Genomic DNA, 27,431 nt, shown 5'->3' on the forward strand with positions numbered 1-27,431 from the left:
ATTTACAGAATTTTCCCAACCATGAAAATGGTACCAGAATTATTCAGCAGCCCACTGCATTCTAGGAAATCACCTAGTTGCTGGAGACCAGATAGTCAAGGCTGAATAAGCACAGAGAGAGGGCATTGGTGGCAACCCCAGCCCTGGGGATGGGGCTTGATGCCCCTAGCCCCAGGCACAGGGCCTGCCATTTTGGTCTTCCAGCCCCTGCTGCAGAACTTCTGTGGAATCCCTGATACCACTCAATCCTGGACCTGCTTCATGGGCATCTTTTCCTTCTGAAGGCTGGACAGGGCACTAGGGAGGAAGGAGTCCTGAGCAATGGTGGGTTTTAGCCCATGGTCCTACTACCCGGGCCTGCCCTAACAGGGCTGGCCTACACCTCTTCCCAATTGCTGGTGTACAAACATGTACTCCCATGAGTGACTCCCACACATGCTTGTATACATCTCTGATTTATAGGCATACCTGAGTGTGCACACATCCACCTCTTCTGGACAACCTTGGATATCCACGTACACACACACATGGACTCATGTATACTTTTACACATGCAGTTTACCTACCTCAGTCATACACCCATGCACATGTGCACATAAGCACCAGATACACGATGTGCAGACACATCTCTAAATCCTACCTAAGGCATCAGGTACTTGAGCATTCATTTTCACATGCATGTGCTCACACAGACACAAGCAGTTCTGTGCACATACCTCCTCTCCACGTCCTGGATGGTCTCTGGCAGCTGTACTTGCTTCGTCTCTGGTAGCAGGAGGGCAGTGCAGGTAAGCCAGCAGGGCAATCCCCCCATAAGTGAGCTTGAGCAGTGACAGCCATACTCCCATCTACTAAGGCCACCAGTGGGACCAAAGAGCCCCACAGCTGGCACACCAGTGCAGTCAGCCCCATCCCTGTCTGTTCAGAGAGAGGATGGGGGGAAAGGTTGGTGTTCACATCTACTTAGGGTCATGCCTCACAGGGCTCCCATCCTGGGATGGCAAGTCCTGGTACCCTTTTCTCCCCAGATGACTTCTTTCAGGTTGTCCTCTCATCTGTCCAGCGACCCCCAAGCCAGCATTCACCAGAGGAGGGGACCCCCATTCTGACAGTACCAATCAGGTACTGCTGAAGGAAAAGAAATATCATCAGAAGGGGGCTGGGGAAAGGGTAATGTGGAAGGAGGAGGGCCAGCAGCAGCTCCTAGGACCCTGCTGTGTTGGTAGAGGAGGAGCAAGGCTTTCTAAACACACCCAGCTGCCTACAAGTCTTCTCCACACCTGCCAATAGCTAGCTGAAAGGGCACCAGGAAGCGCCTGGGTGGCTAAGTTGGTTGAGTGTGGTCACTGGATTTTGTCTCAGGTCATGATCTGGGAGTGGTGGGATGAAGCCCCACCTCAGCGATGTGGGAGTCTGCTTGAGATTTTCTCCCCTTCCCTCTCCCTCCCCATCTGCCCCTTCTCCCCCACTCGAGTACTCAGACTCTCTTGCGCGCACACGCTCTCTCTCTCTCTTACTAAAATGCATAAAATCTCTAGAAGCCCCAGGCCTTAAGTCCAGAAACAACCCCTGGGCTTTGGTGAATGGGAAGGAAAGGGCGGATGGCGCTTTTTGTATTAAAAGAGGTCCAGAAAAGAGTGACCTTGCTCAGGGTCACTTAGTAAAGATAAAATGCTCTTCCTTGTCCCAGACTTAAGCACAGATGGCTCTGATTTGCTCTGTATTCGAGATGTATAAGGAATGGGTGGGAGGAACTGGGCTTCAGTGTGTGTGTAGGGTGTTGGTAAAAAGATGTGACTACAAGCCCTCCCCCAGGTGGATTGCCTGGGACGCAGGCTCCCCTCACCTGAGCACAGTAGGGTACAACTCCGACGTGAACAGGTAGGCAGTGGTGAAGGCAGCTTCAGAAAAACTCTTCCCTATCACCACTAAAGTGGTGCACCAGGCCCACATCTCTGGAGGAAAAAGGGGTTCAGGTAGTGAGCAGGCCTTGTGCGAGACCCAGAACTCCCAGAATGGGAGGTTCCCCTAGTGGAATGGAGGGGCTGTGCTCTTGGCACAGGAGGCGGGGCCTCTGAGTGAGGCTCCCAGTGGTCACCAGTAGACTACTGCCCAAGGCAAGGGTGGTGCCCAGCAGCATTCCTGCTTGCACTAGACAGTGTCCCACATGGCGCACCAACAGGTCGACCAACAGCTTGGAGGGCACCTCCACAGCCCCGAACAGCAGCTGCATTTGGTACATGTCCAGCCCCAGCCTTGACACATCCAGGCTCAGGCCATAATAGGAGAAATTCACTCCAAACCTGAAGGGGGTCGCAATGCCACTCAGGGTCCCTCCTTTTCACCCCCCACTCCTTGTCCTCTCTTCTTAGCTTTGACCTTTTAGGGGGACCACCTCACCCACCTCCAGAGCCCATTGCCCACCATCTTCCCTGTCCCCATAACCACCACCACCCCCCCGTGCAGCACGTGCCAATGGCCAAAGCATCTTTACCTAATCTTCACAGCAACCCTATTTTCCAAAAGAGGCTCTGGGGCTCAATATTAAGTGACCTATCCAAAGTCTCACAGTAAGAAAGCAGAGCCTAAATCTGAGCCCTGCTTCTGATGCCCATTCCATCTTGTGACCTTCCGGAATCCCATGCCCCTAAAGGCTGGTGGTCCTGCCCTGTACAGTTATAGTTCACTTGTCTCTCCTCCTCTCACACTCAGCACCATCCTGAAGTCTGCCCCTCTGTCTCCCCAGTATCCATCCCACCAAGCCCAGGCCAGCCCCGCTCCTCACCACATCACTATGCAGCATAGTGAGATGTGTTGGAGCCTTGGGGTCCGGAACAAGTCTAGGTACAACAGTCTTTGTACCACTCGCTCTCAAGTAACCACTTTGCTCAGGGTCTGGTGGGATAGAAGGAGAGTTTGTGACGTCAGAGTTGACTGTGGGCCTTAGCTAGGCACACTGATCTCTCTGGGTCTCTACTCCTTCAACAGCAGGGGTTGCGGATGCACTTGCAAACTGAGTAGGGTGGGCCCTGAGTTAAGGATGTGACCCACCAAAGCCAGGTAGGACATCCTGAAGAGTTCATAACTCTACTGGGGACCAGGAGCTTTTCCTACACACATAGTGGGTCCCAGGAAGAGGGTGCTTGACATAGGCCACACACACTCACATGCATACACACATGCACCCCCCCACACACATGCACTTGCATGCACTCACATACATTCATCCTCACCTCCTGGCTCAGGCTGTCCACACCCATGGGCCACCCATTCAGCCTGGAACAGTGGAGCAGGTACTGTGGGCCTCCTCCACATGGCCCTGGGTCAGAAGCCAGTGTGCAGACTCTGGCACCCACCTGGGGGACAACAGGAGGCCCTTCAGGCAGAGCCCCACAGCCACATCCCTCTCCTGGGCATTCCACAGCCTATCAGCCTCCAGGCTCTTGCTCATGCAATCCCTCAACATGGAATGTACTTTCCTTCCCAAACCCTCACCTGATGAACCTTTATTCATCCTTTAAGCCCCAACTTATTTTTTTTTTTTTGAATTTTTTTTTCCTTTAAGCCCCAACTTAAAAGTCACCTCCTACACATCCTTGCCCAGGCCTTGGTTCACCACAGCCTAGGATTGCCTTCTCTATTCAACCATATTGGTATCATTCCCAATACCTCAGGCCCCAGCATCAGCCACCCACCTCTCCCACAGGTGATGGGGGCATAGGATGAAGGAGAGACATACATACAGAAATCCCCAAGGGGCATCAAAAGTCAGTTTATTTCGGGGAAGCAATGAAATGCCTACCCTGCCTGGCTTCCTACCCTCTTGCTTGGGCTCCCTACCCCAATGCTAGTCCTGCCTCTCTGTCCTTGTCTCTCTTGTCATTCCTTCGACCATCTCCATCCCTCTGAATCTACCTTTCAGTCCTGGTCTCTGTCACTTTCCCTATCTTTTTTTTTAAGGTTTTATTTATTTATTTATTTATTTATTTTTTTTTTTTTTTAAATTTTTATTTATTCATGATAGTCACACACAGAGAGAGAGAGGCAGAGACATAGGCAGAGGGAGAAACAGGCTCCACGCACCGGGAGCCCGACATGGGATTCGATCCCGGGTCTCCAGGATCGCGCCCTGGGCCAAAGGCAAGCGCCAAACCGCTGCGCCACCCAGGGATCCCAGGTTTTATTTATTTATTAATAAGAGATACAGAGAGAGACACAGAGAGAGAGAGAGAGAGAGGCCAGAGACACAGGAAGAGGGAGAAGCAGGCTCCATGCAGGAAGCCCGACGTGGGACTCCATTCCAGGTCTCCAGGATCAGGCCCTGGGCTGAAGGAGGCGCTAAACCGCTGAACCACCCGGGCTGCCCCTACCTCTCTGTCTGATTCTGTCTTTGTCTCCCTACTGTTTCTATGTTCTCTATTTCTCTGCTTCTCATGTCCAATGTCATCTTCTTTGGTCGTTCACTCTCTCTTTTCCCATTTCTCAGTCACTGACTTTCTTTTCATCTCTCAAATATGAGGACATTTCTGTATTCAAACCTCAGCCTCTGATTAATTCTGTGTCTGGCTCCCTCCATCTACCAGTCCCGTATCAGGTACCTGACCAGTGCCAACAGCATCATGCATCACATCCCTTGTCCAGAAGATGCTGTCCAGGACACCTGCCTCAGTGCAGTGTCCCACGTCCAGCCATTCCATTTCTGGGCCCAGGGCGGGGGCCAGAGATAGTTAGCAAGGATCAGATGGGTTCAGTCTCACCCCTGACAACTGCCTCCCTCCAGGCTTCTAGGCCCTGCCCGTCCTTTACCTGTCTCACCCAGTAGCATCACTATGATGGTGAAGCCAGCCAGAGCCATGCCAGTGATGCTGCAGGTGATGACAAACATGATGTAGCTGACCAAGGCTGTAGATGCCAGGCCTAGCACCAGGGAACTCACGTAGGCCACCAGCAACAGACAGTGCTGCCCAAACCTGTACAAGGGTCATGCAGGGTCAGCTCCCTATAGAAGGGAGTCCCACAACAGAGGTAAATGAAGCCCAGAACCCAACTAGTGGGAGAGGGTTCCCCATCCCTCTCCCTTGTTGGCACCCCCACTGTACCCCACCCATCAGGCCAAAGGCCACGGCCCCCACCAGCACACAAGCAAAAAAAGAAAGTGGAAGTGGCTTTGTTCAGGTCTTTCTGCTTGCACACGAGGTCCCACTGCAGGAATAAACAGAGAGGGGCCTCCCATCAGCACAGGCCCTTTCCAGCTAGCAGCAACCATTCCTCTGCAGACTCTGGGGCCTTCTGAAGTCAACGGTCCCATCCTGGTACCTCCATGTCAGACCCTCATCTATTCATCCCAACTTGGGTAAGACACTTTGCCCCTCCCCAATCCTGCAGCTTCAGCTTCTTCCTTGACTTTGACAATGGGTCTGCTCCTCTCCAGATTCTGCCCCCATCTGCATTCACTTCTAGATGGATTATATAAATCCCAGACCTAGGGCCAAAAAGAAGAGAAAGAAGGAGACCTATATTGTTTCTCCTCCTACTAGAAGCACCCTTCACTACTCTCTCCCCAGCTCTCTCGAACTGTCTTGGCTCTTATCTGCCTTAATCACCTCCCAATTGATAATAGCAGCTCCCATGTATGGGCTCCTTACTACAAGCCAGGAACTAGGCTCAGTGCTTTAAATTCATAGATCTCATCTACAGATAGGTAAACTGAGACTTGGGAAAGTAAGGTAATATGTGTCTAATGCCCACATAGTAATCACCCAAGGCAGTGGCAGGCTCATTCCACTCACGTGTTCCCTAGCCTCCCCCTCGGGCACCTCGGTTGCAATGGTGGAGAACTCCAAGCAGTCATACTCCTAGACCTGAGGGCAGGGCCCTGTGGAAGGCTCACCCTCCAGCTGCCCAGGGCTCTGACCCACTCCCCAAAACATGGTGTTGGGGAGGGCCTGTGACTGGGTGAAGCAGAGGCAGGAGCTGAGGGTGCCATCAGGCTCCTAGGGCAGGTGGGCCATGCATCCTGGTGGCTGAAGTTGGCAGGGGCACCAGGCAGGGCACAGTGGTGGGCAGGTACAGCAGCCAGGAAGATAGGCAGGAGGAAGTGCATGGGCAGCAGCACTCGGGGCAAGGCCATCAGGGCCACGTTCCGCAGTTGGAAGGGCCCAAAGCCGTCCACCTGGTCCAGTAGCTCCTCAAATCTCATGCCGCCCACCCACCAACAATTCTCAGTGTCGGTTTCCTCTGTAGTGCTCAATGCAGCACAGCCAATCCATTGCTTGGACCCTTGGACTCTGGAGGTAGGAGCAGTTAACTGAGGAGCAGAGAGCCTGCAGTCAGAATCCAGCCCTCAGGCTTAACTAAGCCAGGACTGGGCCCTCCCTGGCCATCAGGTCTTCAGGGATCCCTGCCTGTTTGGCTCAGAGCCTGGGGATAGGGCTGCCATCTATTCAGAGGTCATGACTCTGTGGCTCTGGGACTTACAGTGCTCAGGGACCAAGTGGGGTAGCCTTGGGTTGCCATGATGGGGTAGCTGGGTGTGCAGGAAGTGCTCCCCTAGCCCCTTGATCAACAAAGCTCCAGGAGTCCCTAAGAGGAGGAGCCCTCTGGGGCATGAGACAACTCTTCCTGGCATGCCCTTTGTCTTATCAAGATTTAGGTCAGCCTTTCCTAATGAAGCCACAGCTTGGCTGGGCCCTCAGGATTCAAGGCTGAGGGCCGGGGGCTCCTGGGTAGCTCAGTTGGTTAAGCATCCAACTGATAATTTTGGCTTAGGTCCTGATCTCATGGGTATGCAGCAGGGAGTCTGCTTCTCTCCCTCTACCCCTCCCCTCACTTGCTCTCTCTATCGCAAATAAATCTTTAAAAAAAAAAGAGGAAAAAAAAAACAAGACTGAGGGCCAGGTCCTTACCAGGTGAAGAGTTCTTTCTGCTCAGGCACAAAGCTTCTGTCTACCCCTAGGCGCCCACCTGAAGCTTATGCCCTGCCCTAAGACACACCTGGAGCAGTACTGGGCAGACTGGTCAATCTGGGGGATCCCAGACCCATCACTATCCCATTTTCCATGCACATAGTCCCTCCTGCTGGCCCCCTGCCCCTATTTTCAGAGCTTCCCCTTGGGGGATTGGTGAGTAGGGAAAGAGGTTTTGCCAAGGTCCTGCCATAGGTAGCTGCAATGCCTAAGACTCAGGGTTTGTCTGACCTTCACATTGAATTCTCATTCATGGCCTCTGCCACAAAAGCACAGCAGAGGCTGGCAATATCAGGTTAATTCTGATCTGCTTCTCCAAACTCTGGATTGGCAGAGCTGGGAGATTGTCAAATTTTTTTTCCAAGGACCCCAGATGTCTAAGGAAATAGACTTGTTAATCTAAAAAAAAGTTTGAAAACCACTAATTTAATCTAGCTCTCACTTTGAACAACTAAGGAAATGGGGGTGGGGAGGGAGTGCTTGCTGGGGGCACACAGTGGCTCAGCAGCCCAGTGGAAGAGAGGACCAGGACCCCTGCCTCTGGCCCAGGTCTTTTTTTTGTTTGTTTGTTTGTTTGTTTTGTTTTGTTTTGTTTTTAAGATTTATTTATTTATTCAGAGCGAGAGAGAGAGAGAGAGAGAGAGAGAGAGAGGCAGAGACACAGGCAGAGGGAGAAGCAGGCTCCATGCAGGGAGCCTAATGTGGGACTTGATCCTGGGACCCTGGGATCATGACTGAGCTGAAGGCAGATGCTCAACCACTGAGCCACCCAGGCATCCCTCTTGTTTTCTCTTATATGCTGTTAACATTTGCCTTTATACTGTAAATGTGATCTGCTTTTGACTTTTTAAAAAATTAATTGAGAAAGAGCACATGTAGGGTGGGGTGGGGTGGGTAGGAGGGGCAGAGGGAGAGAGAGAGTCTTAAGCAGACTCCCCTCTGAGCACAGAGTCCAGCTTGGTGCTTGAGCTCGAGACCCTAGGATCAGGGCCCTGAGATCATGACCTGAGTGGAAACCAAGAGTCAGCCACTTAATCGACTACACCACTCAGACACCCCTGCTTTTTACTTTTTTTTTTTTTTTTGCTTTTTACATTTTTAAACAAGAAGGAAGGTGAAAGCATGTGGAGGCCACACTGAAGTCTGGTCAGTTAGGACCTAGAGCCCCCAGAAATGCAAGTCAGAAGAAAGGGGATCCCGGGAGGCAAGGATGGGGACAGAAGACAGTTACACAGGCTCTGGGATGTCAAAGCTGCACCTGTGGTATTCTCAGAGGGAAAGCAGAACTTAGAGCCATGACCCTTTGACCTTTGATCCCAGGCACAGCCAGGAGCATGTCCTGGGACGGAAATTGTTTATGTGTTGCCTTGGTGAAAATTTTGCACTTGGTGGACAAGGGTCCAAACTGCAAAAGGTACAGCAAGTGTCCTGAAGGAAAGCCTCCCTTCCCCCTCAGCCTTCCTCTCTGAAGCAACCAGAGACCTCTCACTCATCTAAATAGCTGCCCATTATATCCATGGCTCTTTTATGTATTCTTAGTCTTGGAGACCAGTCCTTAAGTGTATACAAAGTATATATACCTCCTTCACCCTGGAGCCTCACAGTACCCACTGATAGGGTCCCCATTGTATGGGGGGCCATACGGTACTAGTCAGCCCCAATTAGTGGGCATTTAGATTCCTTCTGAACTTTTTAAAAAGTAGGCTCCATGCCCAACATCGAGGCCTGAACTCAAGACCCCAAGATCAGAAGTCGCATGTTCTACTGACTGAGCCAGCCCAGTGCTCCTGAACTTTTGCTTTTATAGGTCCACTGTCTCTTATCCAATCATTGGGATTAGATTTCTTTTGGAATTCAGATTTTTAAAAAAAATTTTTAATTACATATATATATATAATTACATAATTATACTTAATACACATTCCACAATGTTAGAAACAAAAGCAAAAGAAAAATTAAATTTCCCTTCTACTTTACAGCCCACTCACAAGTCCTTAAAAAGGCAGAATGACATTCCTCTACTGCCTCAATGTTAATACCTTGCTAAGGGCAAAAGCAATCTTAGCTTGGCACCAGGATCCTATAAGGCTCCTTTAACATAAAACAATTCCTTTGAAAACTTTCTCTATATCTACCACCCCAGATACATGTTGGCAATCATCCCCCAAGCATATGACCTGCCAATATACATCTAAAAGGTCTCAGGACTCAGATTTTATTAGATGGTAATAAATGACCTTTTCCTAACAACAACTAGCCCCCTCAAGGTCCTGGAAACCTTGCTTCCAAAATTCTTTAGAGACTTATGCTCTCCCTAACCCCCTCCCAATTTGAAAGTATATAATGGGTCACTCTTCACGACCCTGGTGCAGCTCCTTCTGCCCATGGGTGCTGTCCCTGTGCTTTAATAAAACCACCACCTTTTTGTACCAAAGACATCTCAAGAATTCTTTCTTGGCTGTCAGCTTCGAACACCAATATCTTTCCAATATCATTCCATATATTATGGAATACTCTAATAGGGATCCCTGGGTGGCTCAGCAGTTTAGCGCCTGCTTTAGGCCCAGGGCATGATCCTGGAGATCCGGGATCAAGTCCCTTGTCGGGCTTCTTGCATGGAGCCTGCTTCTCCCTCTGCCTGTGTCTCTGCCTCTCTCTCTCTCTCTCTTTCTGTGTCTCTCATGAATAAATGAATAAAATCTTTTAAAAAAATACTCTAATAGGATCTAAGGCAATACCCCATTATCAAAAACATAGATATTGCCATTGTAAACATAAATGATAAGTGGAATTAATAATGACTTTAAATGGTATTGTTAAGTCTTGATACCAGATGAACTTGTGCCAATCTAATAAAAAAGCTCTCATTTCCAGACGTTTTGAGTGTGAGATCGCAGCTGAGGTTTTGTGGGGTTTCGTGCAGAATACCGCAATGAGTAACTTTGAATACATGGAATTTGGCAAGTTTACATGGCCATCTATCTATAGGCTATGTTTCTAGAAGCGGAGGTGGTAGGTCATAGGCTACATTCATTTATAATTTCTGTAGATGTGGCTAGAATAATGACCATTGTTTCTCTTTGCCTGTGAGCTGCTTAGCTTTATGATTTACCAAACACTTGTGTCTGTTAACTTTGAGGCAATGAAACTCCTTCCTCTCTCCCTCGGCATAAAGCTAGACTCAAGTATCCTGGATCTTGGAGAGACAGCCTGGGAAGCTGACAGGATGCACGCTTTGCTGTTGGAGACAGAGGGTAGCCCTCTTCACTCAGTTTGAGCCTGTATCTGTCCTGTAAGCTTCAGTTTCCATCTCTGTAGAGACAATCTGCCTCTATGACAGTCAATCCCCACTTGCCCACCAACTTGCACTCTTCTCCCCTGCCCACCCCCAGACCTGGGCTTTGCCCTCTTCCCCAAAGGAAGAAGAGTCCAGGCCAACAGAACGAAAGGTCCACAGGCTTTTTAATGGTGTGATGGCTACTTCCCTTCCAAGACCCGATCTAATCATGACAGCGGCTTCCAGGGTGTTGGGGGTGGGGGTGGACAGGTGCAGGGTGGACAGAGGCCATGCAGTGACTGGGAAGAGGTGGGGAGGGTGTTACATTCTGTTTGGCATGTAAACATTCTTCAGTGGCTTCCCTGGGGGAGGGGGAGGGCACCTCCCTGCCACCCACTCCATACCCACCAAGGCTGATCCCCGGAGCTGAGAAGACTGAGCCAGGCCCCTGTGAGGGGCTGGGAAAGGGGGAGCCCATGTGCCTGGGGCACAGCCCTTCTCCTGCACCTGCTTCGTGCACAGTGTGGCTTGGAAGGGGGCACATGTTCTGGGGTAAGCAGATCTGCATCTGAGCCAGTGACACAGGTTGTCTCGATGGGGAAGTGCTAGGAGGATGGGGTGGTGGTGGTGGTGGTTATGGCGGTGGACACTCCTATATAGGGAAGGGGTTCAGAACTAGTAGGGCGTGGTGGAGGGGATGGGTGCTTGAGGGGGAAGAGGCTACAGCTGGGGTTGGGGACACTGGGAGGTGTGTTTTCCTCTGCCCTAGATCCTTCCTGGGGAGAGGAGCAGAGTCAGTCGCCTAGTCCCCTCCCATACTTACCCCTTCCCTGCCTCCCCCACCTCGGTGACATTCAATGACGCAGAGGCCTGAGGTCAGATGGGAGCCCTAGGGAGGTCTGGAATCCCAAGAGCAGACAGGGTTTTGCGTCTCTGCCCAGCTCCAGTGCTGGGTGAAGCTGGGAGTGGAATGGGCCTGGGGCTTTCTCAGGCTGCCCCCTTTTCCTCCCAACACCAAACCAGGGTGTTATTGGTCCTGGGGCAGGGGTGAAGCTGGGGGCCCTACATTCACGGTTCGGTTGGTGGCAAGGAGCAGGCCCAGGACCTGGGCACCAGGGGTCATGCCCTGGTCCCCACCTGGCTCGAGCTGATTGTCATTCGGAGAAGCTCTAGGTGGGAGGGAGTGGACCCTCTTCCACCCCCTCTGCTGGACCCAGAGGGCAGTAGAGGTCTTGGGAGGGTCTCGGGTTGACAAAGAGGGCTCTGTCCGGAGAGGTTTCCTGAGTGTTCTGGGAGCTTCTGCGTCAGCATGAGATGGACCTCGAAGGCTGTCCACCCTGGAGTCCTCCCCTGGGCTGGTTTGCAGAGAAGCCACCACCTTGGTGTGGAAACAGCTGCCCACGCCTGCTGACTCTCCAAGAGGGGCTTCAGCTGGCACCACCAGGCTGCTCTCAGGGCCAACTTCCTCACGGGCATCCTTCGGAACAATGGTGGTTGGATGCTGCCAGACCACTGGGACATGTTGGGGCCTTTCTTCCTCTTCCCCTGGTTGCCTTGCTCTCTGTGACCCAGAGAAGAACAGAGGGACCAGGCCAGGGGACAGAGGCTGAGGCTGCTGAGGATGGAGAAGGCCTGCAGGGGACCTGTCCTGGATAGACAGAGCTGGCTGTCCCTTCTGCAGCCTGTGTGCTGCGTGGCCCAGACGTAGGCAGTTGAGGCTCATGATGAGGTGGGATGAGCTATGCAGGAGCCAGACCCAGGAGGAAGCCCCATATCCATTCATGGAGCAGCACAGCCCTCACCCTCTACAGGGACAGCTCAGCTGCATGGGTTGGGGTTAGTACAAGAGGGGACAGGCTGAAGGGTTAGCTGGGGGAGAAGGGGGCTTAGGCTGGACCCATCACACAAGCACACAATCTGGAAGTTAGCAGGGCCTTTCTGCCTTGAGTCCAGGGGCCAGCTGTCTGTCTGCCTATTTCTGCTGTCTCTGCCCACTGGGGGAGATGATGGTCTGATCCAGCCCACTCCTCCCACCCCAGGAGAACAGAAAGGGTGACCCGGCCAGAACTGAATCCCTGAATCTCTAAAGGGTCAGTGCAGAGAAGATGAAAACCAGCCATTCTTCACCTCCAGTGAACTCAAGAGAGAGGGAAGTCGGCTGAAACTGCAGCAGGCAGGACTGAGGTTAGATGGCAAGAAGGAATTCCTGATGGTGAGGGGTCCTGAGCACTAGATCAGGAGGCCAAGGGAGGGGTTGAAAACTTTTTTTAAAGCCCCCTCCAACTTCCCATTGGGAAACACCTGCCCAGGAAGGCAGCCCACACATACTCGATGGTTCCCACTGAGGACCCACACAAATTTATGGGGAGGAGGACTCTGCACCCTAGGGGTGCAGGAGAGCAGCCCCCCAATTACTTGCCCACTGCTCCCCACACGGGTGTCAAGGATGGAGCTGACTTTGGGGCTGGTCAGACTTGCCTCCTCACACCTGAGTAGACCAATGGCCCTTAGGTCCCAGCTCCTCGCGCACACACACACATCCCCGCCCCCAGTCTGGTAGCTGAGAAGAGGCCTTTTGGACCACCACTGGCTCCCAGGAGATTGCGGGGTTGGCCCCGGGACCGGGAGGAGCCTGGAACTTCCACTTCCGAAATCTGAGGCTGCCTTTCTCAAAGGGGGAGGGGGTGGGTGCACTTGGGCTAGAAGAAGGCCGGGAGGAGGGAAAGGCGCCGCAGGTGGTGTAAGCAGAGGTCCCTGGGGGAGCACGGAGAGCAGCAGAGGCCTGGCGGGTGAGGGGGGCGTCCCCATTGGTGAAGTCCTCGGTGAAAAAGTGGCTGAGCCTTCCCCGGGGCGGAGGGTGAGCCTGCCCCACCCGAAGAGCGGCAGGGGGAGGGCAGGGGTCACGGAGAGGGGGCGGAGGACGGGGAGGCGGGCCCTGCCCCCGCGGCGCCGAGTGCCCCTCGGGCCGGGCCGGCAGGGGGCGCGACGAGTGCTGGCGCGCGGCCTCGCGGGTGCGGGCGGGAAGCTGGGGCCGCGGGTGGCGCGCGTCAGGCGCGTAAGGCTGTGCTGGGAGCTGTTTCAGTGTGGCCGGCTGCGGGTGGGGGGCCGGGGCCGGGGCCGGGGCCGGGGCCGGGGTCAGGGTGGGGGGCCCGCGGAGAGCCGCGCGCGTCATTATCTGGCCCCGGCCCGGCCCTCCGCGACCCCCGCCCGGCCTTTGGTTGCTGCGCGCTGAGTCTGGAGTTTCCCTCTGGGTCCTTTCTTGGGGCCCCCCGGGGAGGGGGTGCCATCGGGCTGGGCCCGGGCCTGCGGGGCGCCCCGGGGCGGGGGCCCCGCAGGCCGGGCCTGGGGCGAGGGGGAGGAGCTCTCCTTGCGGGACAGGGACTGGCTCCGGGGGGACGCGCTGGGATGGCGGGGCGCGGCGGAGGCGGGCGGGCCGGGACTGCGCGGGGCGGGGGCCCTGGTGCCGGCTGGGGCTCGCCCGGGGCCCGGGCCGCGGCCCGGGGGCTGTTTGGGGCGGAGGTCAGCGGTGGCGGCCGACCCCGGAGGCTTCTGCAGCTGGAGCCTGCGGGAGGAGGGGAGGGGGGAAGGCAAGAGAAAATAGGAGGGCAAAGAAACAAAAAAGAAGAGACATTTTCAGAATCTGAGCACTGAGCCCTGGAGCCCTGCGTCCTCCACTGGCCGAGGCTGCGGAGACAGGGCACAGGTGGGTAAGCTAGGGCTGGGGCTGCATCCTCCAGGACAGGACCTCTAGGGCCACACACTCCGGGGCTGCTACCTGAGGGCTTGCTGCCGGCTCTCTTCGACGGTTCTATTTCATCTTTCAATGTCCATATGGATTTTACATTCTACGCTATAACCTACCGCTGTTTACATTGATATGAATAGTGTTTTCTCCCAACTACTCTGGTCTCAATCCTCCGGCTTCAAATGCCTCGGGGCACACCAGAGGCTATGTGTGAGCCCCAATGACCCCCATGAACCTTTCCCAAGCTTGGCCTCCCTGGCCCCCCCTCCTCTAGACATGTTCACTGTAGCCACCCACCTGAGCCCAGGGACCGGGCTGGGACCTGAGTCAGAAGGGACAGTTAGTTGGGGAGGTGGTGAACAGGAGATGTAGCTGAGGGTCCATCCTGCATCCTCACGGGGCCCTGACCTTGGCTCTGGGGAAGCTCCTGCCGGTGGAGGCCTTCTGGGGTCACCATGGGCCCACCTCAGGCTGGCAGCAGTTTCTCACCTGCTGGTGATGGCTGTGTCCGATGCGGGGGCAGCGCCGTGGGGTCTGCCGGGGGACTGCTGGGCTGCAGCAGGCGTGGGCATGCGGATGCTGATGGGGCGGGGAATGCGGCTCCGCGTGGCGGCTGCCCGCCCCGCTTTCCTGGGGGCCGCGGGCTCTGAGGCAGGCGTGTCCTCCTCCGAGCCCGTGCCTGAGAGCGTCTCCGAGGCCCGGCGCTGCTCCTCACTGGAGGAGGACGAGGCCCCGGAGGCCAGCCGCAGCAGCAGGCGGCCCTGCCTCTTCTCCATCACCAGCCGCGCCAGGTCCTGCTGTGGTCGGGCCCTCTTGCCCCACCGCTCTTTGGCCGACAGGGAGCCCGAGGGCTCTGAGCCCGTGTCCTCCTCAGACAGCAGGACAGGGATCCGGCTCCTGGGGCGAGAGCCGGGCATGGCGTGGCGGCTGGGGGAGACGGTGACCAGTTTCTCGGGGCCTGGCTCCGGTGGGGACGCTGGAGCTGGCCCGTTGGCAAGGGCTGGGCCATTGGGCAGTGAGTCTGTGGCCACCTCCGAGGGGGTGTCCCCGGGAGGGGCAGACAGAGCACAGCTCTCCAGCCCTGACGGGGCGATGCCGTTCTCCAGGGGCACGGAGGCCCCCTCCTCCACAGCCTTCCCGTCAGAGGGTGCCTCCAGACCCAGCTCACCCCCAGCACCCAGCTCCTCGGGCCGGGAGGCTTGTCCACCGGAAGACATAACGTTGAGGTGGGTTTTCTCTGCAATGTGCACAAAGGTCCTCTCAACTTTGGTGAAGGGTGAGGAGGTGACTGCCACTCCTCCTGCCCCTGTGGTCACTGCCCCGGCCCCTGGCCCTGTCCCAGGTCCAGGGGGCTTGGGCTCAGACTTGAGGACAGAGGACAGGGTGCCTGGCTCAGACACGTCCAGCTGGCTGCCAGTGGGCTGGGGCCGCTCTTGCTGAGGAGTAAGGGCAGCCAGAGTGCCCAGGTCAGGGTCAGGGGCCAGGTCGGCAGTGACGGGCGACTTCTTCATGTCGCCAGGGGAGACGAGCACCAGCGTTTTGGAGCCCTCCTCAGGCTCCAGGTCCCCGTCGGCCATGGAGGCCCGGCCCCTGGACTCCTTCTGGTCATCTGCCAAGAGTGTGGATGGGGCACCCTCTTGGCTCCGATCAGTGCTCCTTTCACTCCCATCACTGCTGGAGCCACTGCGAGGCCCCAGCACCTCCCCTAGAGCCACTGCCTCCTCCTCCTCCTCCTCCTCCTCCTCCTCCTCCTCCTCCTCCTCTTCTTCCTCTTCCTCCTCCTCCTCCTCCTCTTCCTCTTCCTCTTCCTCTTCCTCCTCCTCCTCTTCCTCCTCCTCTTCTTCCTCCTCCTCTTCTTCTTCCTCCTTCCCGTTAGCTTGAGGCTGAACAGGAGCCAGTGGGACCTGGGGGGTGGTGAGCAGCACGTGGGAGAAGCCCACCCTCCGGACCCTGTTGAGCAACCGAGCCCGTTCTCGGTAATCAGAGAGGTCTTTCTTGAAGTCCTGGTAGGGCAGGCTCAGAGGCACAGCTCGTGGGAGACCATTGACCTCGAACGGGGGCGCCACAGAGAACACCTGCAAAGGGCACACACAGGGACTCTCTGAGGTCACCTGCCTAGCTGGGCCCAAGGAGCCCTGGACTTCACCCACAAGCTGGGAGGCCCACTTGCCTAGGCGTGTGCACCACAGTGTGTGCTCCATGAGGGGGGACATTGGATCTGTTCTGTTCATTGCTCTATCCCCCAAGGCCTAGAATGGTCCCCAGCACCTAGTGAGTGCTCATCTCTCATGAAGGATTGTGTGCATGCTCCTATTCCCGTGAGGCCCCTGGCCCTGATCCTGGCAATCTCTCTGTCTCCTGTCTCCCATCTCCCTCACTCATCTCTTTTCCTCCAAAACCCAGAACCAGCTCTAGTCCAGTTAATAGGAGACAATGACAGCTGTAAGACATCATAGACACCATGTAGATCAACTCTCCCTTTGACAGAGGAGGAAACTAGGTCCAGGAAGAAGCAGCAGGTGTCTGGGTCAGCCCTCATTGCCTCCTCATAGAACACAGTTTCTCTGCAGCCAGGGAGTTGGCCACCAGGGCCATCAGGGCCTGTGTAGGACCAGGGCAGAGTTCACCTGTCCTCTGCACCCCAACATGCAGGCTGGGCCCCTGGAGCCCCAGCACCCCCTACCCTCCTCCCCTGTCCTGGCCTGTCAGTCAGGAACTGTCCAGCCCTCTACAGGTGTGTTTTGAGTCCACACTTCCTCCAGGAACTCACAGCTAGCTTATGAAGGGCAGTTTCTTTCCACTGAGTAAGTTTTCCCTTTTGAAGCTTTGGGCAGAGCCCTTGGCAATATAATGGCCTGTTCTTGGTTATCTAGACTCCTGCCACATCTCCCCTTAGCCTCCTTCCTTCCAGACTAGAAAGGCCTGCCCACTGTGTTCAGGACCTCAGTGCTCACATCTTGTCTAGCTCTGCCCTAGTGAACACACTCATGCACACACACGTGCGAGTGCACACGCAAATACATGCACATCTCCAGGCACCCCTAGTGCACCAGGCCCCATCAACGCTGACACGTTTTTGTTTCAGGTGGGGATGGTGGTGAAGGTGGCCAGTGCTTTGTTGGCCTTTTTGAACAGCTGGGCCTTATCTTCCAAAACACAGCCCATCCAGCCCAGAGATCTGACACCTCCAACACTTTCAGGTGCCATCTAGACTTGCAGGGAGTCCTGCCAAGTATTCTTCCTAAACTTCTGTGTCAGCTGCCTCAACCCCAGGGGCACAGCCCTAACCTGCCCGGGGGTTCCCCAGCCATTGGCCTGTGTTCTTTTGCCAGCTCTGCCCATCTCTCCTCCCTACAGCTGCTAGAGTGATCTTCCTGAAACTTAAATCTGATCCTATCTCTGCTTCAAACATACAGAAACCCAGAGTAGCCCCACAGTCCTCAGGGGACAGTTCCAGTTCTTGGCTTGGCACATAACAACGCTGCCCCACCCCCATGGGCTGGCTCCTACCTCCTCCTCTAACCTCACTTCTAACAACTCCCTTGGATCCCTGCCTTGTGTTCTAGCCGTGCTGATGCTACCACCAGTAGTTCCCTAAATGTATTATGCTTCTCACACTCCTGTCTTTCCCTCTGGCAGTTTCCTCCGCCTGGGGTCCCTGTCATTCACTCTACTCACATAACACATACCTATCCTTCCTCTAAGACTGAGCTCCTTCCTGTCTAACCAGCCTTCCTTTTTTTTTTTTTTTTTAAGATTTTATTTATTTATTCATGAGAGACACAGAGAAAGAGAGGCAGAGACACAGGCAGAGGGAGAAGCAGACTCCAGGGAGGGAGCCCGACGTGGGATTCGATCCCGGGACTCCAGGATCAGGCCCTGGGCCAAAGGCAGACGCTAAACCACTGAGCCACCCAGGGATCCCTCAACCAACCTTCCAAAAAAACCTTCCTGTTCATCTGCCAAGCAGGTGTCATCACCCTCCTTTCTACTTGTTCCCCCACATCTGTCCCTTAGAGACACTTCACTGAGCCCCTTGAGGATCTTCCTTCCTTCCTTCCTTCCTTCCTTCCTTCCTTCCTTCCTTCCTTCCTTCCTTCCTTTCTTTCTTTCTTTCTTTCTTTCTTTCTTTCTTTCTTTCTTTCTTCTTTCCTTCTTTCTTTCTTTCTTCTTTCTTTTCTTCTTCTTTCTTCTTTCTTTCTTCCCTCCCTCCCTGAAGAAGTCCTGGAATGTCTATTGTCCTGGCCACCGTGGGGGAGGCTGTGAATCTGTGGATTATGTATTGACTAAGACAGATATGGTCCTTGTTTTCACAAAGTGTGCAATCTCTCTATTAGGAAGTGAAATTGGTTGGCAACGATTCAGCTGGAACTAGAGGATACCATGCTGAGCGAAATAAATCAGAGAAAGGCAATAATCATATGATCTCCTATGTGGAATTTAAGAAACAACACTGGATCATAGAGGAAGGGAAGGAAAAAGAAAATAAGACAAAATCAGAAAGGGAGACAAACCATGAGAGACTCTTAACTCTAGGAAACAAGGGACACCTGGGTGGCTCAGCAGTTCGGCATCTGTTTTTGGCTCAGGGTATGATCTGGGTCGGGGATCTAGTCCCACATTGGGCTTCCTGTGGGGAACCTGCTTCTCCCTCTGTCTTTGTCTCTGCTTCTCTCTGTGTCTCTCAGGAATAAAGAAATAAAATCTTAAAAAAAAAAAAAACTCTAGGAAACAAACTGAGGGAATATAGTGGGGGATGGGATAACTGGGTGATGGACACTGGCACGTGATGGGACAAGCATTAGATGTTATATACAACTGATGAATTGCTGAACTGTACCTCTAAAACTAATAATGCACGATGTGTTAATTAATTGCATTTAAATTAAAAAAAAAACAAAACAAAACTGGGACACCTGGGTGGCTCAGTGGTTTGGGGCCTGCCTTTGGCCCAGGGCATGATCCTGGAGTCCCGGGATCGAGTCCCGCATCGGGTTCCCTGCATGGAGCCTGTTTCTCCCTCTGCCTGTGTCTCTGCCTCTCTCTCTCTCTCTCTCTCTCTCTCATAAATAAAATATTTTTAAAAATTTAAAAATTTAAAAAACCTACATTTGACCAAAAAGGAAATGAAATTGGGATAATGCATACTCCACAGAGGTTGTGATCATAAATGAGGTCAGATAAGCAATGGGTCTAGCATAGAGCAGTTGCTCAATACACATCAGCTCCCTCCCACCCCTGCCTCCTGCCACCTTCCCTGCTCCTCTGGTTTGGACATCACTGCCTCCCTCCAACCCCAGCTATGCCTGGGTGCCACACCTATGGGAGATAGGGTAGCAAGAAGATAAAGGGCTCTCCCAGTTGAGGTGCCTGTGCAAAATAGCCCAAAGGCTGGTAGAGGCAAAGGCAGGAATCCCCGAAGCTGAGGATCTGCCCAAGGCTGTGACTTCTCCCCTCCTCAACTGCCATAACCTTTCTCATGATCAGACCATCCATGAGGACGTGATAAGGGGGGGTGCAAGATGGGATAGCATGAGACCCCAGACAGGACCCTTGCCCACCCTGTCTGAGCCAGGCAGGGGACTTCTTAGAACATTGTCTTCTTCACATCTAGGCCAGAAGTCCCTAGCAATTGTTTTCTTTTTCTACACCATTCTCATTCTTCATGGATTCATTCATTTAGCAAACATTAAGCCCTGGTTCTATGCCAGACCTTGTGCTGGGGCCCTCTGCCGTGCTTAGTTACCAACAGTAAGGCAAAAGATGACTGGGCAGAGGTGGAGGGGGTGCTGTGAGATCCCGAGGTGTGCCCATGGCATAGATGCTGGGGACCCTACAGACAGACACAGAGCTCTGATCATGTCCCCCTCCTGTCCAGCTCAGAACTCGTTCACCCATCACCAGATGCATCCCACCCAGCAGCACCTCTGCCTATTTGCCCTGGCCTATCTCTAACACTTTAAGCATCCCTAGCAGAACTTCCTTTTCCTCTGGCCAGGCCCTGGATCTCTTTAGAAAAGCCCCATCCGGGCAGCCTGGGTGGCTCAGTGGTTTAGCGCCACCTTCAGCCCAGGGCATGATCCTGGAGGCCTGGGATCCAGTCCCACGTCAGGCTCCCTGCATGGAACCTGCTTCTCCCTCTGCCTGTGTCTCTGCCTCTGTGTGTGTGTGTCTCTCATGAATAAATAAATAGAATCTTTAAAAAAAAGAAAAGAAAAGAAAAGAGAGAAAAGGAAAGGAAAGGAAAGAAAAGAAAAGAAAAGAAAGAAAAGAAAAGAAAAAGAAAGAAAAGAAAAGAAAAGAAGAAAAGGAAAGGAAAGGAAAGGAAAGGAAAGAAAGGAAAGGAAAAGAAAAAAAAGAAAAGAAAAGAAAAGAAAAGAAAAGAAAAGAAAAGCCCCATCCATAGGACAGACCCTCCACTCACAGTGTACATGTTAGATGATCATATCTGGAACCCTCTCTCCTTCCATCTCAAAGCCCTCCCTTCTGTTGTGTTTTGTTTCTTTTGTTTTGTTTTGTTTTTGTTTCTTTTAAGACTTTATTTATTCGAGAGAGGCAGAGACATAGGCAGAGGGAGAAGCAGGCTCCCCACAGGGAACCCAGTGTAGGACTCTATCCCAGGACCCTGGGATCTGAAGGCAGACAATCAACCGCTGAGCCACCCAGGCATCCTGCTCTCACCTTCCGTTACATGGGAGGGACGGACACTGAGAACTGAAATCAGGCATCAGTGACAATGTCAGATTAGGAAACAGGCCTGGAGAGGGGCACCGGCACACCCACTTCACAAAGCATATCGACCAGGTGGCCCAGAGCCCCAAACTCTTTCCATCGCCTCACTGGCCTCCCACCCTCCCATGCAGGGAAAGCTGAGACCCTCTGCCCTATAGCAGGAGAGCCACGAACCTCAGAGTGGGGACAGCTTTGCCCCAAGGATCACTGACCAGCCCATGGGCATCTGGACATGCTGTTTTGTTTTGTTTTTTTTTTTCCATGCTGGGTTTTCCATTTCAGAATACCTCCACCACTCCCCATCTGGCTTCTTGCTGGGGAGGGCAGGCCTGGGCTCAAGTTTCTCCCTCCTCAGAGAATGGCAAGTCCTTCACACTCTTCCAGCCTCTCCTGAATGCCTGAGCTCAGTGAATATTCACCCATTTGCCCATGCCTTCCTGTGCTTGTTCATTCCACCAGTGATCATTAGACCTTAGGCCGCCTCTGCATGCTTGGCCCTGTAGGCTTGCAGACCCCATGGGAGGAGGACAGCAGTGACACTCTCCCATTTCAGCTCAGAGGGCAACAAGTGTACTGGGTGTCAACAAGGGAAAATCAGGGCCTGGAGATCTCACACCTTCCTACTCCCTTCCCAAGACAAGCGACCCTTTATGATTCTAATTTGCTTATTGTGGTTCTCCAGTTGGCTTGGCACAGTTTTACCTGGGTGTGTTTTTTAAACCTACAGAACCCTGAGTCCTTCCAGATTCTGTAGGTCATGTCTCCCTCCTGTCCTGCTGGCCCAGCCACATCTCTCTGTTTTAAAGCTCCCCGGTGATTCTGATGGAGTTTCATGAAAGGCGGATGTGGTAAGGGTGAATCATGGAGGAGGGGAGGCAGGCCACTGGAGCTGAGAACCTCAGAGAGAATGAAAGCCCTTGCCGTCCCCTGGCCTCCAATGAGCCCAGACCCAAAGGCTTCAGAGCCCCGCCAAGTCCATGTTTACTCCAGTGAACAGGAAAAGTGGAAGGAGGTGGATGGAGCAGCCTCTGATCCCTCCCTGTCATCAAAACTGGGCTCTCTTCAGCCTTGACTTGTCTGATACCAGCGACACGGGACACCAGGGACAGGTTACCCCACTCTCCAGACAGAGTACAGAGAGCAGCTCTCCTGCTTGGACCCTGGCCAAGCCCAGACCCTGCACACTGCACTTCAGCCCACAGTCCCAAGGCCGGAGAAGGGGGGCTGCTGAGTGATCAAAGCCAGAGGCTGGGCCGTGACACCTTCTCGCTCCCCAGCAATCCTCTCACAGCAGTGCCCCCCCTCCCTTAGCAGCCACCCCAGGCACACTTCCCATCTCTCCTCCTCCTCAGGGGAACCCGATTGCCATAACTGCCCCCCCTGAAAACTGGATATGAGAAGGAAGCAGTGCAGCCCCTTCTGCCCACCACTGCCTTTCCCAGTTTCTCACCTGTCTATCTGTCTGGGTCTCTGCTCTCAAACCATATCTGCCAAGCCAGGAGCCCTCCCTTGGCTCCTCCACCCCACACCCCAAAGTGCCACCTGCCTGAGCACACTGGCTGTGGACATTCATCTGGGTGGAAGGGGTAAGATGACCTGAGGTGGTTGCCTACCCTACATCTATACATATCTTCACACTCTTGACTCTCAGATCTGTGTCCCCAGCCCATCCTTGCCTGTCCCAGGGCTAGGAGCTGACAGTATGGGGACGTTCTAAATGCTCCTGGGTGTGTGTGTGTGTGTGTGTGTGAAGAAATGCATCCATAGCTTGCCCTCTAGCGGCCCCCATACTTGCTCTAGGCTCCAAGGAGTGAAGTGTGGCTCCATGGGCTAGGGTCCGGGACCCAGAGAAGGAGGGAGAGCCTCCTCCCCTCTTATACCTTCTCTCTCTGCAGGACCCAAAGTCTCTGTAATCCTCCCCTTCCTGTCCCACTCCTCTCATGGACCTCAATCCATATTCTCTCCCCACCCATCACCACCCCCAGGCTTTGTACAATCCACTCTCTCGCTATCCCCCAGGCCAGAGCTATCTGAGATCCCCCATCAGAGCAGAGGGGCAGGGAAAGGCTCCGAGGTCCTTTCACAGGGCTCTCTGCCTTACACACACACACACACACACACACACACAGAATTGGCTTCCATCAACTGATTCACAGAGAACAGATCTAACTGCTCACCCTCCTACTTCCCATCCCTCCTCCTGCAAGTTGACAATGTGGAGTGGGTCCCCAGAGACCAGGGTCCATCCCCAAAACCTTCTTCTGGGTTAAAGGAGACAGCCAGCAGGGTGAGGGTTACTGGAGTCTAACCAGGAGGAAACCTCCTAGGGTTCCCCTCCCAGGCACCACTCATCCCTGTCTTAGGGAAGGTAGGGTTGGATCCATTAACCTGGAATCCACCCCCTACCCCACCCCCATTCCAGAATCAGCAAATCTAGGCCCTGCCTTTTGCCCAGCCTGGCACCCCAGAGTTGGGGTCTGCATCCAGTGGTGGGTTAGGAAGGATGATGAAAAGAAAGCAGGCGAGGCGCAGGTTCCTGGAAGGCGTCTTTAATCAGGATTTGGTAGTACACAAGCTCTCCGGATTGTCTGCATTAACATACAGGGACTTAAAAAGGCACAAGATCCCTCGCACAGCGACGCGTGACGGCGGGGCGCCCCCCACCCCCACCCGTGCGCGGCCGTGTGCGCGTGAGTGCGTGTCCGTGTCCCACCCCCGTGGCGGCGCCGCGCGTGTGCGTGTCGGCTTCAAGTGTTGGATTTGTACAGTACTCGCAGTCTAGGGGCGGGGGCTCAGTGCCTGCTTTTCCACCCGGGCCCAGAGCCCCCCGACGCCGCTATGTACACTGAGGACGCACCCCGGAGAGAGAAAGGAAAAAAAAGCGTCCCATCGTCCTGTGTGTGTGTGTGTGTGTGTGTGGTTTTGAGTTTTTCGTGCATGCTTATGCTGGCCGGGGTCGGGGAATAGTGCAAGCTTATAATACAGTATTATTGCAGTACAAAAGGGGGGGGGTATAATTAATGGGAGGGGGAGGCTTAGGAATAAACTGGCTGGAATTCGGGACTTCCGGAAGGGTCCTCTCCCCAACCCCCTTCCCATCCCTCGCTCCTCTCCCCACCGCGATTAGGAGGCGTCGTCTCCCGACGCTGGGAGGGGATCCTCGGGTCCCTGGAAGGAAGGGGCTCAGCTGGGCCCGGGGCTGAGCTTCCCCCTCCCACCAGTCCCACTCTCAGGGGGCAGGGGCCACCCTCTCCTTGCTAAATACTGTCAAACGTAAGGGCCCCCCACCCCGTCTGCTCCCCCGCGGAAGCCTCTCCAATGGGGGGGGTCGACGGAGCAAGTGCAAAGGAAGCAGATGTTGGTCCCTGAGATTTATTTTCGGGGTGGGGAGGGAGAACAGCTGGAAGTGGGGGCATGTGTGGGACCCCCCAGGGCCCTCAGTCGTGGAGCGGGGTGGGGCACAGGAGACACGGGCGTGGAGGCGCGGGCAAAAAGGGGGTGTCGGGTGGCTCTGAGAGACCGAGGCTCAAAGCTTGGCTCCCCCCTCAACTCTGGGCTCTTTGGCATCCAATTGCAAGGCCAATTTTGAGGGGCAGGGGAGGCTGTGGGCGGCGAGGTAACAGGGATCGGGGGTGGAGCGACGGGGGCCCTTGGAGCTGGAGAACCCAGCTCCCCCTCCCAGCCCCTCGTCTGCACCCCAGCCCTGGAAGCACTGAGGGGCGAGCCCCCCGCCCCGGGGCCGGGGGCCAGCGGCCGCGAGCCGGCGGGGGAAGCAAACCGAGTGGGCGCGAGTGCGGGGCGGCGGGGAGGGCTCCCCGGGGGCGGGGGTACTTTAGCAGCAGGCAGCTCCGCGAGGGGGTGGGGCTCAGGTCCCCGGGGGCGCGCGGGGGCGGGCGGGGGCGGGGCCGGCCGGTGCTCCGGTCGCGCGCGTAGCAGCTAGTGAAAAAGACGGACCGTACATTCGAGGCGCGCGGGCCGCGGGTGCCGGCGGGGGGGGCGGGGCGGGGCGGGAGCGGCGCTCGGGGTCCTGCTGCAGTGGAGCTCTGAACCTGCGGGAGGTGCCCGGGAGCGCGGCCCGGGTGCTCTCCGGCGGGGGCTGCTAGTGTGCTGTCCCGACAGTGGATGAAATGGGCGCGCAGCGATGGGGCGTGCGTGTGCATGTGTGTGTGCGTGTGAGGGCCAGTGAGTCGTGGCAAGGTGAACCCCACCTCACCACCCCCGCACCCGCAAAGCCTGTGCAGGTAGAAGGGAGGGTAAGTGGTGGGACTGTGGGCGGCGGAGCCAAGTGGAAGGCGCGGTCTAGGGGGGGTTCCCAGAGTCCTTTGGCTTCATTGCCCCTCCCCCCCACTGTTTCTCAACTCTGCTTGGGGGAAGGGGTCCACTCAGGCTCCGGGGTGTCCTGAGCTGGGAAGCCCATTGGGTGGTATGGGGAACCACTGGGGATATTTGAGGGATGTGGTCCTCAGGCTGGGAGCCTCTCCCTTAGGGAGAAGGATGCTTTAAAATTTTCGGAGGCTGACCCACAAGTCCCAGGGGACACCTCTGTCCTTAATGAGAATAATGCCAACTTTGGGGACATGCCCCCCAACTTAAGGAGAATGATTTGCCACACTCCTTGTTACCAAGGACTGCCTATGGGGGTGGGCTGAGTCCTGCCCTTGGGCTGGAACCTCAGTGGAGTTTGGGGTAGGTGGGGTGATGGGCAGGCCCTCCTTAGGGTCTATGCGTCCATCCTCAGGTACCAAATCAACCCAAAGACGGCAGAGGATATTCGGTTCTGCCACAGCCAGGGGCCCACACAGTCTCCCCCGGCCACTCCATATAGATACATTTGCTGCAGCTCCTCTGCCATCCAGTGGCCCAAGCTCCCTCCACCACTGCCTGAACAGACAGCACCACCCCTCCCCAGAAAAAGGGACCGAGGCAGGGCAGAGGAGAGAAAAGGAGAGTCCTGGGACCCTCTACAGAAAGGGCCCCTAACTTTTCCTGGGATTGAAGGGGTCTGCTCACCCCTCTTGGCTAGGGAAGCAAAAGTTAACATACCAGCATGGCTCAGAGGTGCCATCATTCCCCCTCATGCTGGGCAAGGCTCAGCCCATTTTCCCCAAAACTGGAAACCCGGAGGGAGATTGATGGGTTTAGGATGCTAGTGGTTGGGGTGAGTGTTGAGTGGTTATTGCTGTGACACAAGCTGCCTCGAATGCGTGGGGATGTCTATTCATTGCTGAGAATTCACTAGAGGGTTTTTTTCACTGACCCAGGGTCCTGCGCCATCAGAAAAAGTACTGAGGGGGACCCTACTTACCACAAACAAGTCCACTGGCCCACACACACATTCAGGCACACAAACCATGAGGTCACCGACATGTACACACAACACACAGTGCCACTGGCCGTGAGCCGCCTCCTCTAAGAAGCCCACCTGATTTGAGTTCCTAGAAAGAACACCACCCCCCCTTAAAGTGCTGCAGCCTTGGACTAAAGGGGGTGGGGAGTCCTCAGGCTCACAGAGGTTGCAAACTAAGTTCAAGTCTCTGCCCTTAAACCAGTTTTGTTTGGCTCACAGTGATTTTTTTCTTTAAACAAATTGTTTTTTAAAATTTGATGCCAATAATTAAAAATTGGATGATTTCACAGAAAAATTGGAAGATTGTGGCAACAGTTAGCTGAGCTGAGGATGGGAGGAGTGTGTCTCCCATTTTCCACAGTCCCAAAACCTGGCCACTCTTTGACACAGCTTGGCCCCTGTTGAGGTGTGAGTTGTTGACACTCAAATCCCCATGGCCAGTGCTCACCAATGCCCGTGCCTGCCCCATCTGTGAGCCTGAAGCCTAGGACTCCCCCACTACCTCAAGGTCATGATTCTGAGCACCTGCCTTCTCACTGTAGCTCTTACTCCACTTGCTGAATCTCCAGAGCTGCTTTGGGATGCTTGGATTTGTGGGACGGAGAGGGTGGTGTCTCTGGAGAGAGAGAGTAGGCCACCCCAACCAACTCTGGAGTGACCCCACACACACACACACCATCCCCCACCGAGGTGGGAATGGAGAAGGAGGGGAAGTCTGGCTCACAGACAACTCCCTTCCTCTTGGAGAGAGGAGGGGCCAAGCAGAAAGGACAGTAAATACATCACTATGCAGACTAAAATGCTCTAAAACTCCCATCAAAAACAAGACCTCAGTTATTCGGCATTGGCGGGTGTTTTTGTTTTTGTAAATTAAACATTCTGATTAATCCATTAAATGCAGATAATACTGGGATCGACCTCCTAGGCTATTATGAGGATTAAATGAGTTAATTTTGTAAAGTGCTTAGATCACTGCCTGGCACATACTCTGCACTGTGTGCCAGTGACCGTTTAATAAAATAAAAAGATTAATAATTGGAAGCCATCACTATATGCAGGGTGTGACTATAAAGTACAAAAACACCATTTTCAAAGTACAGCAAGGAGTGCTGCCTCTTTTCAAAGCTGACCCTGGGGAGGCTGGGCACTTTCCCCCAGCAGGGAATTATTTCTTGAAACATTCTGACTTCCTCTTTGGGAAACCTCCAGAGAAAGAGCTCGACAACACTGCAGACTCACAACTTTCCTATGAAGCCTGGGACCTAGAGACAAGGAACTCAACTCCAAACCAGACATGGCTCTGCCGAGCTGCACGTGAACTTGACCCAACACACATGGCTTCAAGTGGCCTTCACTATTTCCGGA

The 27,431-nt window shown here is 54.4% G+C and overlaps 2 protein-coding genes across 7 annotated transcripts in view; both read right to left on the bottom strand.

Moving 5' to 3' along the window:
- Positions 1–5: 5 nt before the first annotated feature.
- SLC22A7 (solute carrier family 22 member 7) lies at positions 6–6,348 on the bottom strand. Its single transcript, XM_077903929.1, is given in 16 exon segments — positions 6–297; positions 717–790; positions 792–845; positions 847–922; positions 1,847–1,955; positions 2,086–2,303; positions 2,786–2,895; positions 3,234–3,298; positions 3,301–3,425; positions 4,581–4,618; positions 4,620–4,699; positions 4,816–4,995; positions 5,105–5,150; positions 5,152–5,226; positions 5,817–6,007; positions 6,010–6,348. Coding segments are annotated over 16 exon segments (1,686 nt in total). The 5' UTR covers positions 6,200–6,348; the 3' UTR covers positions 6–242.
- Positions 6,349–10,410: 4,062 nt separating this feature from the next.
- Positions 10,411–27,431, bottom strand: part of TTBK1 (tau tubulin kinase 1) — a 42,308-nt gene continuing 25,287 nt past the window's right edge. For 5 of the 6 annotated variants that reach the window (XM_077903935.1, XM_077903934.1, XM_077903937.1 and 2 more), the window contains 2 exons: positions 14,477–16,062; positions 10,411–13,804 (listed from right to left, as the gene is read on the bottom strand). In XM_077903935.1, coding sequence (XP_077760061.1) covers positions 13,414–13,804; positions 14,477–16,062 — 1,977 coding nt within the window. In that variant the 3' untranslated portion in view covers positions 10,411–13,413. The remainder of the gene's footprint in view (positions 13,805–14,476; positions 16,063–27,431) is intronic. The other variant, XM_077903939.1, reaches the window with a different exon arrangement.

Source organism: Canis aureus, chromosome 7 (assembly GCF_053574225.1).
Source record: "Canis aureus isolate CA01 chromosome 7, VMU_Caureus_v.1.0, whole genome shotgun sequence".
NCBI lineage: Eukaryota > Metazoa > Chordata > Mammalia > Carnivora > Canidae > Canis > Canis aureus.